The sequence below is a fragment of the Gossypium hirsutum genome, chromosome D10 (genome assembly GCF_007990345.1).
Source record: "Gossypium hirsutum isolate 1008001.06 chromosome D10, Gossypium_hirsutum_v2.1, whole genome shotgun sequence".
In the NCBI taxonomy this organism is placed as follows: domain Eukaryota; kingdom Viridiplantae; phylum Streptophyta; class Magnoliopsida; order Malvales; family Malvaceae; genus Gossypium; species Gossypium hirsutum.
Genome location: NC_053446.1, coordinates 7,097,007 through 7,108,991, shown reverse-complemented (window position 1 = coordinate 7,108,991; position 11,985 = coordinate 7,097,007). Strand labels below are relative to the sequence as shown.

At 33.1% G+C, this 11,985-nt stretch overlaps 1 protein-coding gene across 2 annotated transcripts; it reads left to right on the top strand.

The window, feature by feature from the left end:
* Nucleotides 1–2,791: 2,791 nt before the first annotated feature.
* On the top strand, nucleotides 2,792–10,912 carry LOC107913881 (ABC transporter G family member 29). Of its 2 annotated transcripts, XM_016842550.2 has the most exons (21): nucleotides 2,792–2,876; nucleotides 3,016–3,416; nucleotides 4,855–5,064; nucleotides 5,301–5,385; nucleotides 5,492–5,651; nucleotides 5,777–5,853; nucleotides 5,953–6,006; nucleotides 6,102–6,192; nucleotides 6,302–6,603; nucleotides 6,682–7,280; nucleotides 7,410–7,570; nucleotides 7,693–7,802; nucleotides 7,915–8,068; nucleotides 8,153–8,313; nucleotides 8,387–8,719; nucleotides 8,808–9,182; nucleotides 9,256–9,389; nucleotides 9,470–9,697; nucleotides 9,802–9,973; nucleotides 10,133–10,387; nucleotides 10,481–10,912. In XM_016842550.2, exons 2-21 carry the CDS (start codon nucleotides 3,031–3,033, stop codon nucleotides 10,751–10,753), a joined length of 4,320 nt encoding a protein of 1,439 aa, XP_016698039.2. In that variant the 5' UTR covers nucleotides 2,792–2,876; nucleotides 3,016–3,030; the 3' UTR covers nucleotides 10,754–10,912. The 2 variants fall into 2 exon arrangements, with proteins under 2 accessions (XP_016698039.2, XP_016698038.2); XM_016842549.2 differs by having other exon boundaries at nucleotides 2,840–3,416.
* The last annotated feature ends 1,073 nt before the right edge of the window (nucleotides 10,913–11,985 follow it).

The following is an 11,985-nucleotide window of genomic DNA, read 5'->3' as shown; positions in this document are numbered from 1 at the left end:
AGCCAAATGACGACTCATTTATTCTTGTTTGGTGGTGCAAAAATAAGCTTTCGCCTCCACGAGAGCATTTACTTCACGACGTTGTGAAGGCTCACTCCCTGAACCACTACAGACACCCTGAATAACACAACCACTTCCTCTCACCCTAACCATTGTGCCCGAATAAACTCAGAAAAACATAAAAACAATTTGAAAATTTTAAGAAAATTACCTCTGAAACTCAATTATCCTTCTCAATAGTAGTTCATTCTCAAAAATTTCAAATTTAAATGGTTTGATTTTTAGGGTTAAGGTAACCTCCTTTTAAAAAAACTTTACACTTTAATGATTCATGTATCCAAGAATGAAGGCACAATCAGCTGTATATAGCTATACCACTCCTCAACAAGTGGTGAACTGTATATGACAATCTAAAACGAAAAACGTACACAATAAGTTTCTCTCTTAGTAACCCCTCACCCCGCGAAGCCAAGTTCTCAGAAGAGTCACTTTATAACTCTTCTTGGAACTAGGTGGGGGACAAATTGTTATGGTACTCGCCATTACCCACATGCTACCCAGTTACCTAATTGGGTCCCGACCCGTAGTCTATGTGGGTTCGCACCTTGAGTTCGCACTTGAGGTGTCCAGGTCCTTCTATGAGATCGTATGATGTGGGTTCGCAGTACCATATAAGCGAACTCACACATAGGAAACACATGTTAATCCTAAAATAGGGTACGTATTGGCATATGTGGAGATCTACCTACGATATCGCATCAGTAAATAGTAATAATATTATATAAATATAAAATTTAACCCTTTTGTTTATGTTTTGAGTTTTGGGCCGATTTCTAGTTTTTCAGCCATCAATCCTCAAATTCAATTTCCAAAATTCCTTTTATAGCAAAAGTTATAGAAATTCAACATCGGTTTGTTTGTACTACACCGATTTACTCGAATAATATATATTTAATTTTTTTGCTGATAGAAGAAACTTTGGAAATTGAAATTGAGGTGGCTGAAAATATGGAAATCGGTTTATAATAAATCGACCTCCCTCTAATTTAAAGAATGAACTAGTTTGGAAATTAATAAAAAGAACTTATATTAGATTGTTTTTGTATTATTTGAATGAAAAATAAATAAACTTTCATTTGTTGAAATTTTGATATAACATTATAAATTTTAGTACTGATATAACGTTAAATATTTTGGTATGATATTGGAAATTTTAATATGAACTTAAAATTTTTTATATAAGATTAGAAATTTTACTTTAGTCCATTGTATTACTATGATCATTCATATATAAAAGCCACCTTATAATAATTTTGGTTAAATTATGTTATTCACCCATGTATTTTATAAAAGTTGTCATTTTAGTTTGGTGACTTTTAGCCCCTTTACTTTTCAAATATTAAAAGTTTAGTGCTCATAAAATAATAACTGTTAAATTCATTAAATTAAGTCCAATTATTTTGAAAATTTGACGCGTTATCATATGTATAATGTTATGTCTAGTTGTTATTTCCACATATTACTCACTAAAAATCCAGTTAATGGGTTAACGATTGTGTCAAGATTGGAATTTCAAAATTCGAAAAGTATGGGGACTTAGAATGATCTAGTTGGAGAATATAGACCAAACCTACATCGGTACACATAGCACATAATTAGTAATTGAATTTAATCAAACATATTTACTTGTTACTATTTGGAACAATACTAAATTTTCAAAATCTAAAAAGTATACGGATTAAAATTGATCAAATTAAAATATACAAACTAAAGTCACAACTTTCACAAAGTATAGGGACTAATAATAGAATTTAACTAATTTTTTTTATAAAAAAATGTACAAAAATTTAAAATTTACATTTATCGAGCACTCCAAATTGTAACTTATTAGCTAGATATTCACCTTCCCAAAATTATAACAAACATATTTTAATTTAAATTCAAACATTAATTTTCCACAGTTAAATGAATAGAAATTACAAGCATCCTAAATGAATAGTAATTTGAATAATAAGTTACAAAACCTCGTGATGATGTTTTTGTTAATATGCATTTCAAATCTTCCATGTTTGCTTTATGATTCATATTTAGAATTTGTGGCTATTTCTCATAATAATATTAATTTTTAAGAATTAAAACTACGAGTGAGTATTTGCTATTTTTTTTTATTCTACAAGCAATCTAGAAAAATTAACATGTGTCTTTATTTCTAAGTACATACTTTTTTAATATATCACTATATTTCTATAGAACATCTGTTAACCCCTAACTTTATTTGTTGAGTCTAAAAATTCTACCGACAATCTACCAAATAATTTTTCTTAAAATTATATATTGTTTTAGAATACAATATTCCTTATCATTATACTCAACATTTATTGGTAATATTTATATGATCAGTTGTATAAAAAAAATTAAGCCACTTACACAACTCGGTAAGCTCGGCCTTCGATAATATCATCCAATATTCAAGTAGCTGCAGTCTAAAATTAGTATTTTGATAATAAAGATAATTTTTTTTGTTTGAAATTAATTATAAAATTATATGAATATTAAAATAAAAGTCTTTAAACAAAATGTCAAACCGTACAACCGCCTACCCTAAAGGGACATGTAAAACAATGTGATAATCGTGTAAAACAATGAGTGGCACGTTCTTAATTTTTTCTTCCTTTAACGTTTGAAAAAGGAAGTAAAGGAATTAGGGTGGGGGCTAACCAATGAATTATTCGGTTAATAGTTCAGAGTACTCAAAAGTCAAAGAATATTGAAGTTCATCAGACTAAGAACAGTTCCACTTTACGTGTATATATATTGGCACCTTGCTCCATTCTTAGCTACAAACATTACCTTCCATAATTACTTTTACAGAGCAAGTAAATATAAGCTTGATCATATACATCCGAATTATTGAAAATTTGATTCCCAATCCATTTATTTGATGTCTGATATCACACTGTTTGAATCTTTGTAACATGAACCTCAATATTCATTTCATTTGAAATTTTAATGCAGGAAAATATATATGCAATGGATGGTATAGAGAAAGCAAGAAGTTCAAGGAGTAGTTCAAGCCATAATAACCTGAGTAGCAGTATAAGGCTCAGCTTGAGCAAGAACCATTGGACAATGGATGATGTTTTTGCAGCGCGGAACAGTGGAGCTGAGGAAGACGATGAAGAAGCTCTGAAATGGGCTGCTATAGAGAAGTTGCCAACTTATGATCGGTTAAAAACAAGTATCATGAATTCTTTTGTGGAGAATGTTGATGGAAACACCAACAAGTCTGGTCCAAGAGAAGTTGACGTGAGAAAGCTGGACATGGATGACCGACAGAGATTCATTAACGCACTGCTTAAGGTTACTGACGAAGACAACGAGAAGTTCTTGAGGAGGTTTAGAAACAGACTTGATAAGTAAGTTTCTCTTATGCTAATATAATTTTGCTCAATTGCTAAATCTTTTCTTGCAATTTTTTTTCACCAACCCACTGTTCGATTCAATAAGCTGTGCAGATTTGTGATCTAACTCAACAACAAAATTATATAACAAATATATTTATAAAATATTGATATATATATATTAGTTGAATAGAAAAATACAAAAGTTGAAAATTATAGAAATTTGAGTTTGAATCTTATTATGTGTGTTCTTTTTTTTATTTTTTTATATAAATATATAAAATTATAAAAACATCATCAAAATAATACAACTTATGTTGTAAACTAATTGAATTGAATTGATGCTAAATAATACTAAATTGAATAAATTTTTAATTTTTAATTTTTTTTTATGATAGTGTTAAATAATACGGATTGTTTTTATATATTATATTGTTATTAAATCTAGGTTTAATATAATATTTTGTACTTGATCTTGACACTTTTTCTTAATTTGGTATCTAAACATTTTTTTAGTCCAATTTGGTACCCAAACTTGACATTAATTTTTTTTTGAATTTGATACCTAAACTTGACACTTTTTCTTAAGTTAGTATTTAATCTTTTTTGGGGTCCAATTTAGTACCTAAATTTGACTCTTTTTCTTAATTTGGTACCTACTATCTTTTTTTGTTCGATTTGTTACTTGAACTTGTCAAACGTTTTACAAGTTACTCCAATATACTAATAATGTTATTCTTTTATAAGATAGCAAAACTCATCAATGTATGACCAACATGTGAAAGACGATATGATATTTTTTTGTATTTTATATGTTCAATTACTTTTAGTTTTATTTATTTAATTATTTATTTTATTAATAAAATAATGAATTTTTTAATTTGGATTTCCGAAACCCTTTTTTTTCTTATTGAATATTAATTCGTTAAGTAGCATAACAAAAGAAATTTAACGCCGTTAGTATTGAACATAAAAAAAGGCTTAGTTACTAAATTAAGAAAAAAAATCAAGTTCAAATATCAAATGGGACTCAAAAAAAGTTTAAACAAAATTAAAAAAAAAAGTGCCAAGTTAAATTTATTTATTTATTTGAGTTGTGATGAATGGTGTGATTGTATTATTAATTAAATTATATTTAATTATTTCTTAATTTTTTCATAAATTTTGCAACTTTTTGCTAGTCTTGTAATTATGTTGAAATTTTTCTCCTCTCTGAACACATTAAAAACTTAAGAATACTTATAAAACCAAAATTTAATTTAATCATTTAATCATTTAAAAAATATAAAAATATAAATTAATACACTGAAATTCCAGCTATTAAAAAAAACACAACTTAATTCCACCTAAATAACTTTTTACTTCGCCCTGATGTTGGATACAAAGAAATTTAAAGTTTCCCAATAGATTCGGTAAGGCAAGGTCATGAGTATTAATTCACTCCTATTTGCAGGGTGGGGATTCGACTTCCTAAAGTGGAAGTTAGGTATGAGCATTTGAACATTGAAGCAGAAACCTATCTGGGTAGCAGAGCTCTTCCAACTCTTGTAAATTCGGCTCAAAATATTGCTGAATTAGCTCTTGCCATGCTTGGTATTAGGTTGTCCAAGCCAACCAAACTTAATATCCTTAAGGATATCTCTGGTATTATCAAACCATCCAGGTAATTTTATTTACTAAAAATGCTCAACTAAAGCTTTTTAATTTTTATACCTAAACTAGGGTTCCAAATAGTTGACATACTCTCAAGTTCTCTTCCCACCAATAACTTGGTTGATATGATACACACATCACTAAGTTTTGGTTTAATTCATTTAGTAGGTCTGAAGTTGATATTAATATAACTTTTATCGTCATCGTCGTCGTCATCATCATCATCATTTACCTTTCCATTTACAGGATGACCCTTTTGCTAGGCCCACCATCCTCTGGAAAAACAACCCTTTTGCTTGCATTGGCTGGAAAATTGAATCCAAGCTTAAAGGTCAACAAGTACCAACTAAACTTGATTCGGTACCTTGCATGCAACGGAATAGCTTACGGTGATTCATTAAACTAACAAATATATTGAATTTTTTTGCATGAAACAGGTTAGTGGGGAAGTAAGCTACAATGGGTACAAACTCAATGAATTTGTTCCCCAAAAGACCTCTGCATATATCAGCCAACATGATGTTCATGTTCCAGAAATGACAGTTCAAGAAACCTTAGATTTCTCTGCAAGGTGCCAAGGGGTTGGAACTCGATATGGTATTCATAGATAATGAAGATAAATTACTTTATAATTACAAGGCATCTATATATGCTTACAGACACATGAATTTGAAGGTTTTAGTTGGGAGATTTTTAGATATTAACCTGTCTGTCTGTAACAGACCTTCTAAGTGAACTTGCGAGGAGGGAAAAGTACGCAGGCATTTACCCTGAACCAGAAGTTGACCTTTTCATGAAGGTAAATCTCATAAAGCAATAAAAACTAAGCACCTAATTTAGGTTTAATTTAACTTCATAATTTTATTTTATTTTTATTTACTTGCCACTTCAATTCCAGGCAACTGCAATTGAAGGAGCTGAAAGCAGTCTTGTCACTGACTACATTCTCAAAGTACGATCAGATACTACTTTACACCAAAATATGATTTGTGCATTTCATTAAAATTTCAAAAGAAAATTAATTTTAAAACTAAATCAAATGTTTAGATGTTGGGCCTCGATATATGCAAGGATACAATAGTTGGAGATGAGATGATTAGAGGCATATCTGGAGGACAGAAAAAACGAGTAACAACAGGTTTAATAGATTGACTATATTTACTTAACAAATTAACCGTAAATTATGTGATTTATGAGCTTCCATTTCCATTAAATTTAAATCCCATATTTGGTTAAAATTAATGCAGGAGAGATGATCGTTGGGCCAACCAAAACATTGTTCATGGATGAGATATCAACCGGCCTTGATAGTTCCACGACATATCAAGTTGTCAAGTGTTTGCAACAGATTGCTCATCTAACAGATGCCACTATCTTTATGTCCTTACTACAGCCAGCTCCTGAGACGTTTGATCTCTTTGATGATATAGTGCTCATCTCTGAAGGTCGGATTGTTTATCAAGGTCCACGGGAGCATGTTGTTGAATTCTTCGAGAGCTGTGGGTTCAAATGTCCTGAGAGGAAGGGGGTAGCAGATTTCTTGCAAGAGGTAAAACATCATGGTTGTAATGTAAGAAGCATCATTTAAAACTCAATAAAAACTGAGGAGCAAATGCCACTATTGCAGGTTACTTCAAAAAAGGATCAAGCACAGTATTGGGCAGATGGAAGTAAACCATACAGTTATTTTCCAGTTACTGAGTTTGCAAATAGGTTTAAGAAGTTCCATGTTGGAGTGCAGCTAGCAAACGAGCTCTCGATGCCTTTTGATAAGTCCAGAGGCCACAAAGCAGCCTTAGTCTTCTCAAGATATTCAGTAACAAAACTTGAAATTCTTAAGGCCTGCTGGGATAAAGAAGTGTTACTGATGAAGAGAAACTCATTCTTTTATATCTTCAAGACAACTCAGATTATTATTATAGCAGTCTTCGCATCGACAGTGTTTCTCAGGACTAGATTGCATCATAGGGATGAAGCAGATGCATTGCTATACAACGGTGCTCTTCTATATTCACTTATCACCAACATGTTCAATGGTTATCCTGAGATTTCACTTATGATCACTAGGCTTCCAGTTTTTTTCAAGCAAAGAGACCACTTACTCTATCCGGCATGGGCATTTGCCATCCCATTACTCGTGACAAAGATACCTATAGCCATTTTTGAGACAATTGCTTGGATGACACTGACATACTACCCCATAGGATTTGCACCAGGGGCTGACAGGTCTAAAAACCATATCTCTAATTCCATTAATCAGTTTTGGCGAACTATTAGCCCTTAAAACAAGTTCTGAATCATCTGCCAGTTTTTCTTGTAGTACTAAGGTAGAGAGTTTTTCATGTTCATATGCAGGTTTTTCAAGAAAATGCTTGTGGTATTTATGATCCAACAAATGTCTGCTTCATTATTTAGGCTCATCTCAGGGATCTGCAGGACCATAGTTGTTTCAAACACTGGCGGAATGTTTGCTCTGATGTTTGTGGCATTTCTGGGAGGTTTCAGCCTTCCTAGAAGTAAGCACCAAAAACAACCTTAATTTCTCTCTTAAGAAATTAATTAATTCAAAGAGTTTTCAGTATGCTTGAACTTTGCACCTTGACCTTAGAATTGACTAAGGCTTACATTTATGAAACAGCTCAAATACCTAAATGGTGGAAATGGGGTTACTGGCTTTCACCTTTGTCATATGGTTACACTTCTCTTTCTGTTAATGAAATGTATGCTCCAAGGTGGATTAACAGACGGGTATACTATTCTCTGCCATATTTCTTATATTCAAAAAATACATGTTTTACTTTAATACCAACCATACATTGGATCAAGTTGAAATTTTATGAATATTCCAATTGCAATCCAGGCTTCTGATAACGTAACCAAATTGGGGGAGGCAGTGCTTGAAGAATTAGAAATATATCGTAATAAAAATTGGTATTGGATTGGTGTAGGAGCTCTTCTGGGGTTCTGTATCCTTTTCAATGTCCTATTTACCCTGGCACTCACTTATCTGAACCGTAAGTATTAGCATTGCTATCCTGCTTCTCATTTTGCCTTGTAGGATAACTGACCTGTGATATTCTTTGTATGGATTATAACAGCTCCGGCAGGCCCACAAGCAGTACTTCCACAAGATACAGGCGATGAGACAGACAGTCAATCAAATCCAACACGAGCAACAACCAAGAAAGGAATGGTTCTTCCATTCACTCCTCTAGCAATGTCATTTGACAAAGTGAACTACTATGTTGACATGCCTGCAGTAAGACATCATTTTTCACGTTCTCTTTTATTTATTTGAATGCCATCCTTCACCTTACCTGCTTTTTAAATAGGAAATGAAGGCACAAGGCGTAGCAGAGAACAGGTTACAATTACTTCGAGAAGCAACAGGTGCATTTAGGCCTGGAATTTTGACTGCTCTAATGGGAGTTAGTGGAGCTGGGAAGACGACGTTGATGGATGTTTTGGCTGGAAGAAAAACTGGTGGATACATTGAAGGTGATGTTAGAATATCAGGGTTCCCCAAAAGGCAAGAAACTTTCGCCAGAGTCTCTGGATATTGTGAACAAACTGATATACACGCACCCCAAATCACGGTCAGGGAATCCCTGATATTTTCGGCTTTCCTTAGACTTCCTAAAGAGATTAACAATAAAGAAAAAATGGTAAGAGTATTAATTGTACAATTACAACTTAATTACTGATATTAAATTAAGTAGAAAACCAATATTTTTCTTGGGTTTTATGGTTTAGACTTTTGTGGATCAAGTGATGAAACTGGTAGAGTTAGACAATCTGAAAGATGGTCTAGTAGGGCTGCCTGGAGTTACAGGGCTGTCAACAGAGCAGAGAAAAAGATTGACAATTGCGGTAGAGCTCGTTGCTAATCCTTCAATTATTTTCATGGACGAACCTACATCTGGGCTTGATGCAAGGGCGGCTGCTATCGTCATGAGAACTGTGAGAAACACTGTGGATACTGGTAGAACTGTCGTCTGCACAATTCATCAACCAAGCATCGATATATTTGAAGCCTTTGATGAATTGTTATTGATGAAACGTGGGGGACGAGTTATCTACTTTGGACGATTGGGTCAAAATTCTCAAAAGATTATTCAATATTTTGAGGTGACTTATCACCCTAAAAGTTGTTTATGAAATGATTTGGAGAAATCTGTAACTCATCCGAAACTTACTGCAGGCAGTTCCTGGTATTCCCAAAATTAAGGAGAAACAAAATCCAGCAACTTGGATGCTAGAAGTGAGCTCAACAGCAGTTGAAGCACAACTTGGAATTGACTTTGCGGAGCATTATAAGTCATCGTCTTTGTATCAGTAAGCTATTATTTAATGTTCAGAAGACAGTTTTTGACGCTCTTGTGTGATTCCAAGCTGACATATATGTGTTTGATTAGGCAAAACCAAGCTTTAGTAAAAGCGCTAAGCACACCACCTCCTGGAGCTAACGACCTACATTTCATCACTCAATATTCTCAGCCTATGTGGGGGCAGTTCAGATGTTGCCTCTGGAAGCAATTCAAAGCTTACTGGAGAACCCCTGACTATAACCTTGTCAGATTAGGTTTCACTTTGATTGCAGCTCTAATCATTGGATCAATTTTCTGGGGAGCTGGAACAAAACTGTCTGACTCAATCTTTCACTTCTCATTCACCATATGACTAAAAATTTTCAAAATGTCCCCTAAATGATGCATTCTGTTTTCTTTTTTATTGTTCTGTGGTTCAGGAAAAATGCAACTCAGCTTTCTGTGATAACGGGAGGCATGTATATAGCTGCCATGTTTCTCGGAGTTAATAACTGCCAAACAGCCCAACCAGTTGTAGCCATTGAAAGAAGCATATTTTATCGAGAAAGAGCAGCCGGAATGTACTCTGCATTACCTTATGCACTTGCACAGGTGAGAGGTAGTGAAGGCTTAATACTTTTTGGCACTTTGTTTCAAGAATCAATCACTTCAACGGGATGGAAACTCGTGTCAAACTATCAATGGCAGTGTGTTTTTGTCATTTGACTAATCTACTCTCATCTTATAAATTAATTTTGACGTGGCATCCAGGTAATAGTAGAAATACCATTTGTGGTAACCCAATCTTCATATTTTACACTTATTGTGTATGCTATGATGAAGTTCAACTGGACGGCGAAAAAGTTCTTCTGGTTCCTTTTTGTTAACTTCTGCACCTTCCTTTACTTCACATACTACGGGATGATGGCTGTTGCCATCTCTCCAAACGTTCAAGTAGCTGCCATCTTAGCTGCCGCTTTCTATTCACTCTTTAATCTTTTCTCCGGCTTCTACATTCCAAAACCAGTATGTTAACTTCTTTTGCAAGCAAATTATGTGTATTAATAATCCCAACAATGTGTGATGATAGAAATTAATTCATTTTCTTTGAAATTTCAGAGAATCCCTCCATGGTGGATATGGTATTATTGGATCTGCCCAATGGCATGGACAGTATATGGATTGATCACGTCGCAGTATGGAGATGACGAGCGCACCATAAAAGTACCAGGGATGAAGCTTGACCCTACTATTAAATGGTACTTAGAACACCATTTCGGGTTTCACCATGATTTCCTGAGAACAGTTGCTGTGGTTTTGGTTGTTTTCCCATTGTTCTTTGCATTCATGTTTGGGTTATGCATCAAGTTGCTGAACTTCCAAGTTAGATAGAGGAACATTTCTATGCAATCACTTCTTCACCTTTTAACATGTTATGACTATTTAGCTCAAGAATGGTCTTTGTAAATTGATGCCAAATGTATGAGATTGTTGATTATGTTTTCCAATACTACATGCTATTTCTAAATAAAGGAGTTTGATTTCTGTTTCCGGGTTATAGGGTGGACATATTTATTGGATAGGGTCCTAGTTCCTTTCAATAGGAATAGGAACTAGACATAAGAATAAGTTAAAATATGTTGTTAGTCCATCCACTTGTATAGAATTTGAGATTTAATCCATTTACTTTAAAAGTTAAAATTCCAATTTCCTATTTTTTCAATTTAAAAATTCTAATCCAATCATTATTATCATTAGTAGTTTCTATAAAAAAAATGTCAACTTAACATGTTTATTTTCTATCAATCATATCTCATATTATATGAGGACGGCTTAATTAAAAATACAATTTGACAAATTTTGACGGAAAATACTTATAATTTTAAGGATTTGATTGATATTTTTAAACCAATAAAATAGGAGGAATTTTTTTAACTTTAAAAGTACAATGATTAAATCTCAAATTTTATACAAATACAAGGGTTAACAAAATATTTTAACCTAAAAAAATCTCATCCATATTCCATGCTCATGCATGACTAAGACTATGATGATGCCCTATTTTAGTATCTAGAACTAATTAGATATAGAAGTGATTGTTATAGGTGGACACCAAATTTTATCCAGAGGGTTCTAATAGTAATGTGATGAGAAATTTATTTCTAATTCAAGTTTGTGTAGGTCCTTTGTTTCGATAAAGTTCAATTGTTTTTTCTTTTTGTAGAAAAGAGACTGCATTAAGCGATTACAACAATAAAATCATAAGTTAAAATGATCTAGACCTATTGCCATCTTCAACCAACAAACTTCTAACCAAAACCGACGGAACTGCAAACAAACAGAGCAAAGAGTCTCTTGTGTCAGCACATTTAGCCATGTGATCTGCAACTCTATTCTAATCTCTCAAAATATGTCAAATGCGAAACTCTCATCTTCGACACAACAACTTATATAATAACCTTAATTCTATTAAAATACTATTAGTTCCTCCACCAGACAATAGAAGTTCAATCAACAAAGCATTATCACACTCAACTTCAACCTTTCTGAACCCCTTCTCCCAAGCTATAAAAAGGCCTTCCAACATCGCTCTTGTTTCAAATTTAAAAACAGATTCTTTGTCG

Bases quoted from the DNA above. Each gene is read 5' to 3' on its own strand.
- LOC107913881 (XM_016842549.2), top strand. From the start codon at position 3,010: ATGCAGGAAAATATATATGCAATGGATGGTATAGAGAAAGCAAGAAGT. The intron at 6,007-6,101 runs GTACGATCAGAT...TCAAATGTTTAG, and splicing joins TCACTGACTACATTCTCAAA to ATGTTGGGCCTCGATATATG. The intron at 7,571-7,692 runs GTAAGCACCAAA...TTTATGAAACAG, and splicing joins AGGTTTCAGCCTTCCTAGAA to CTCAAATACCTAAATGGTGG.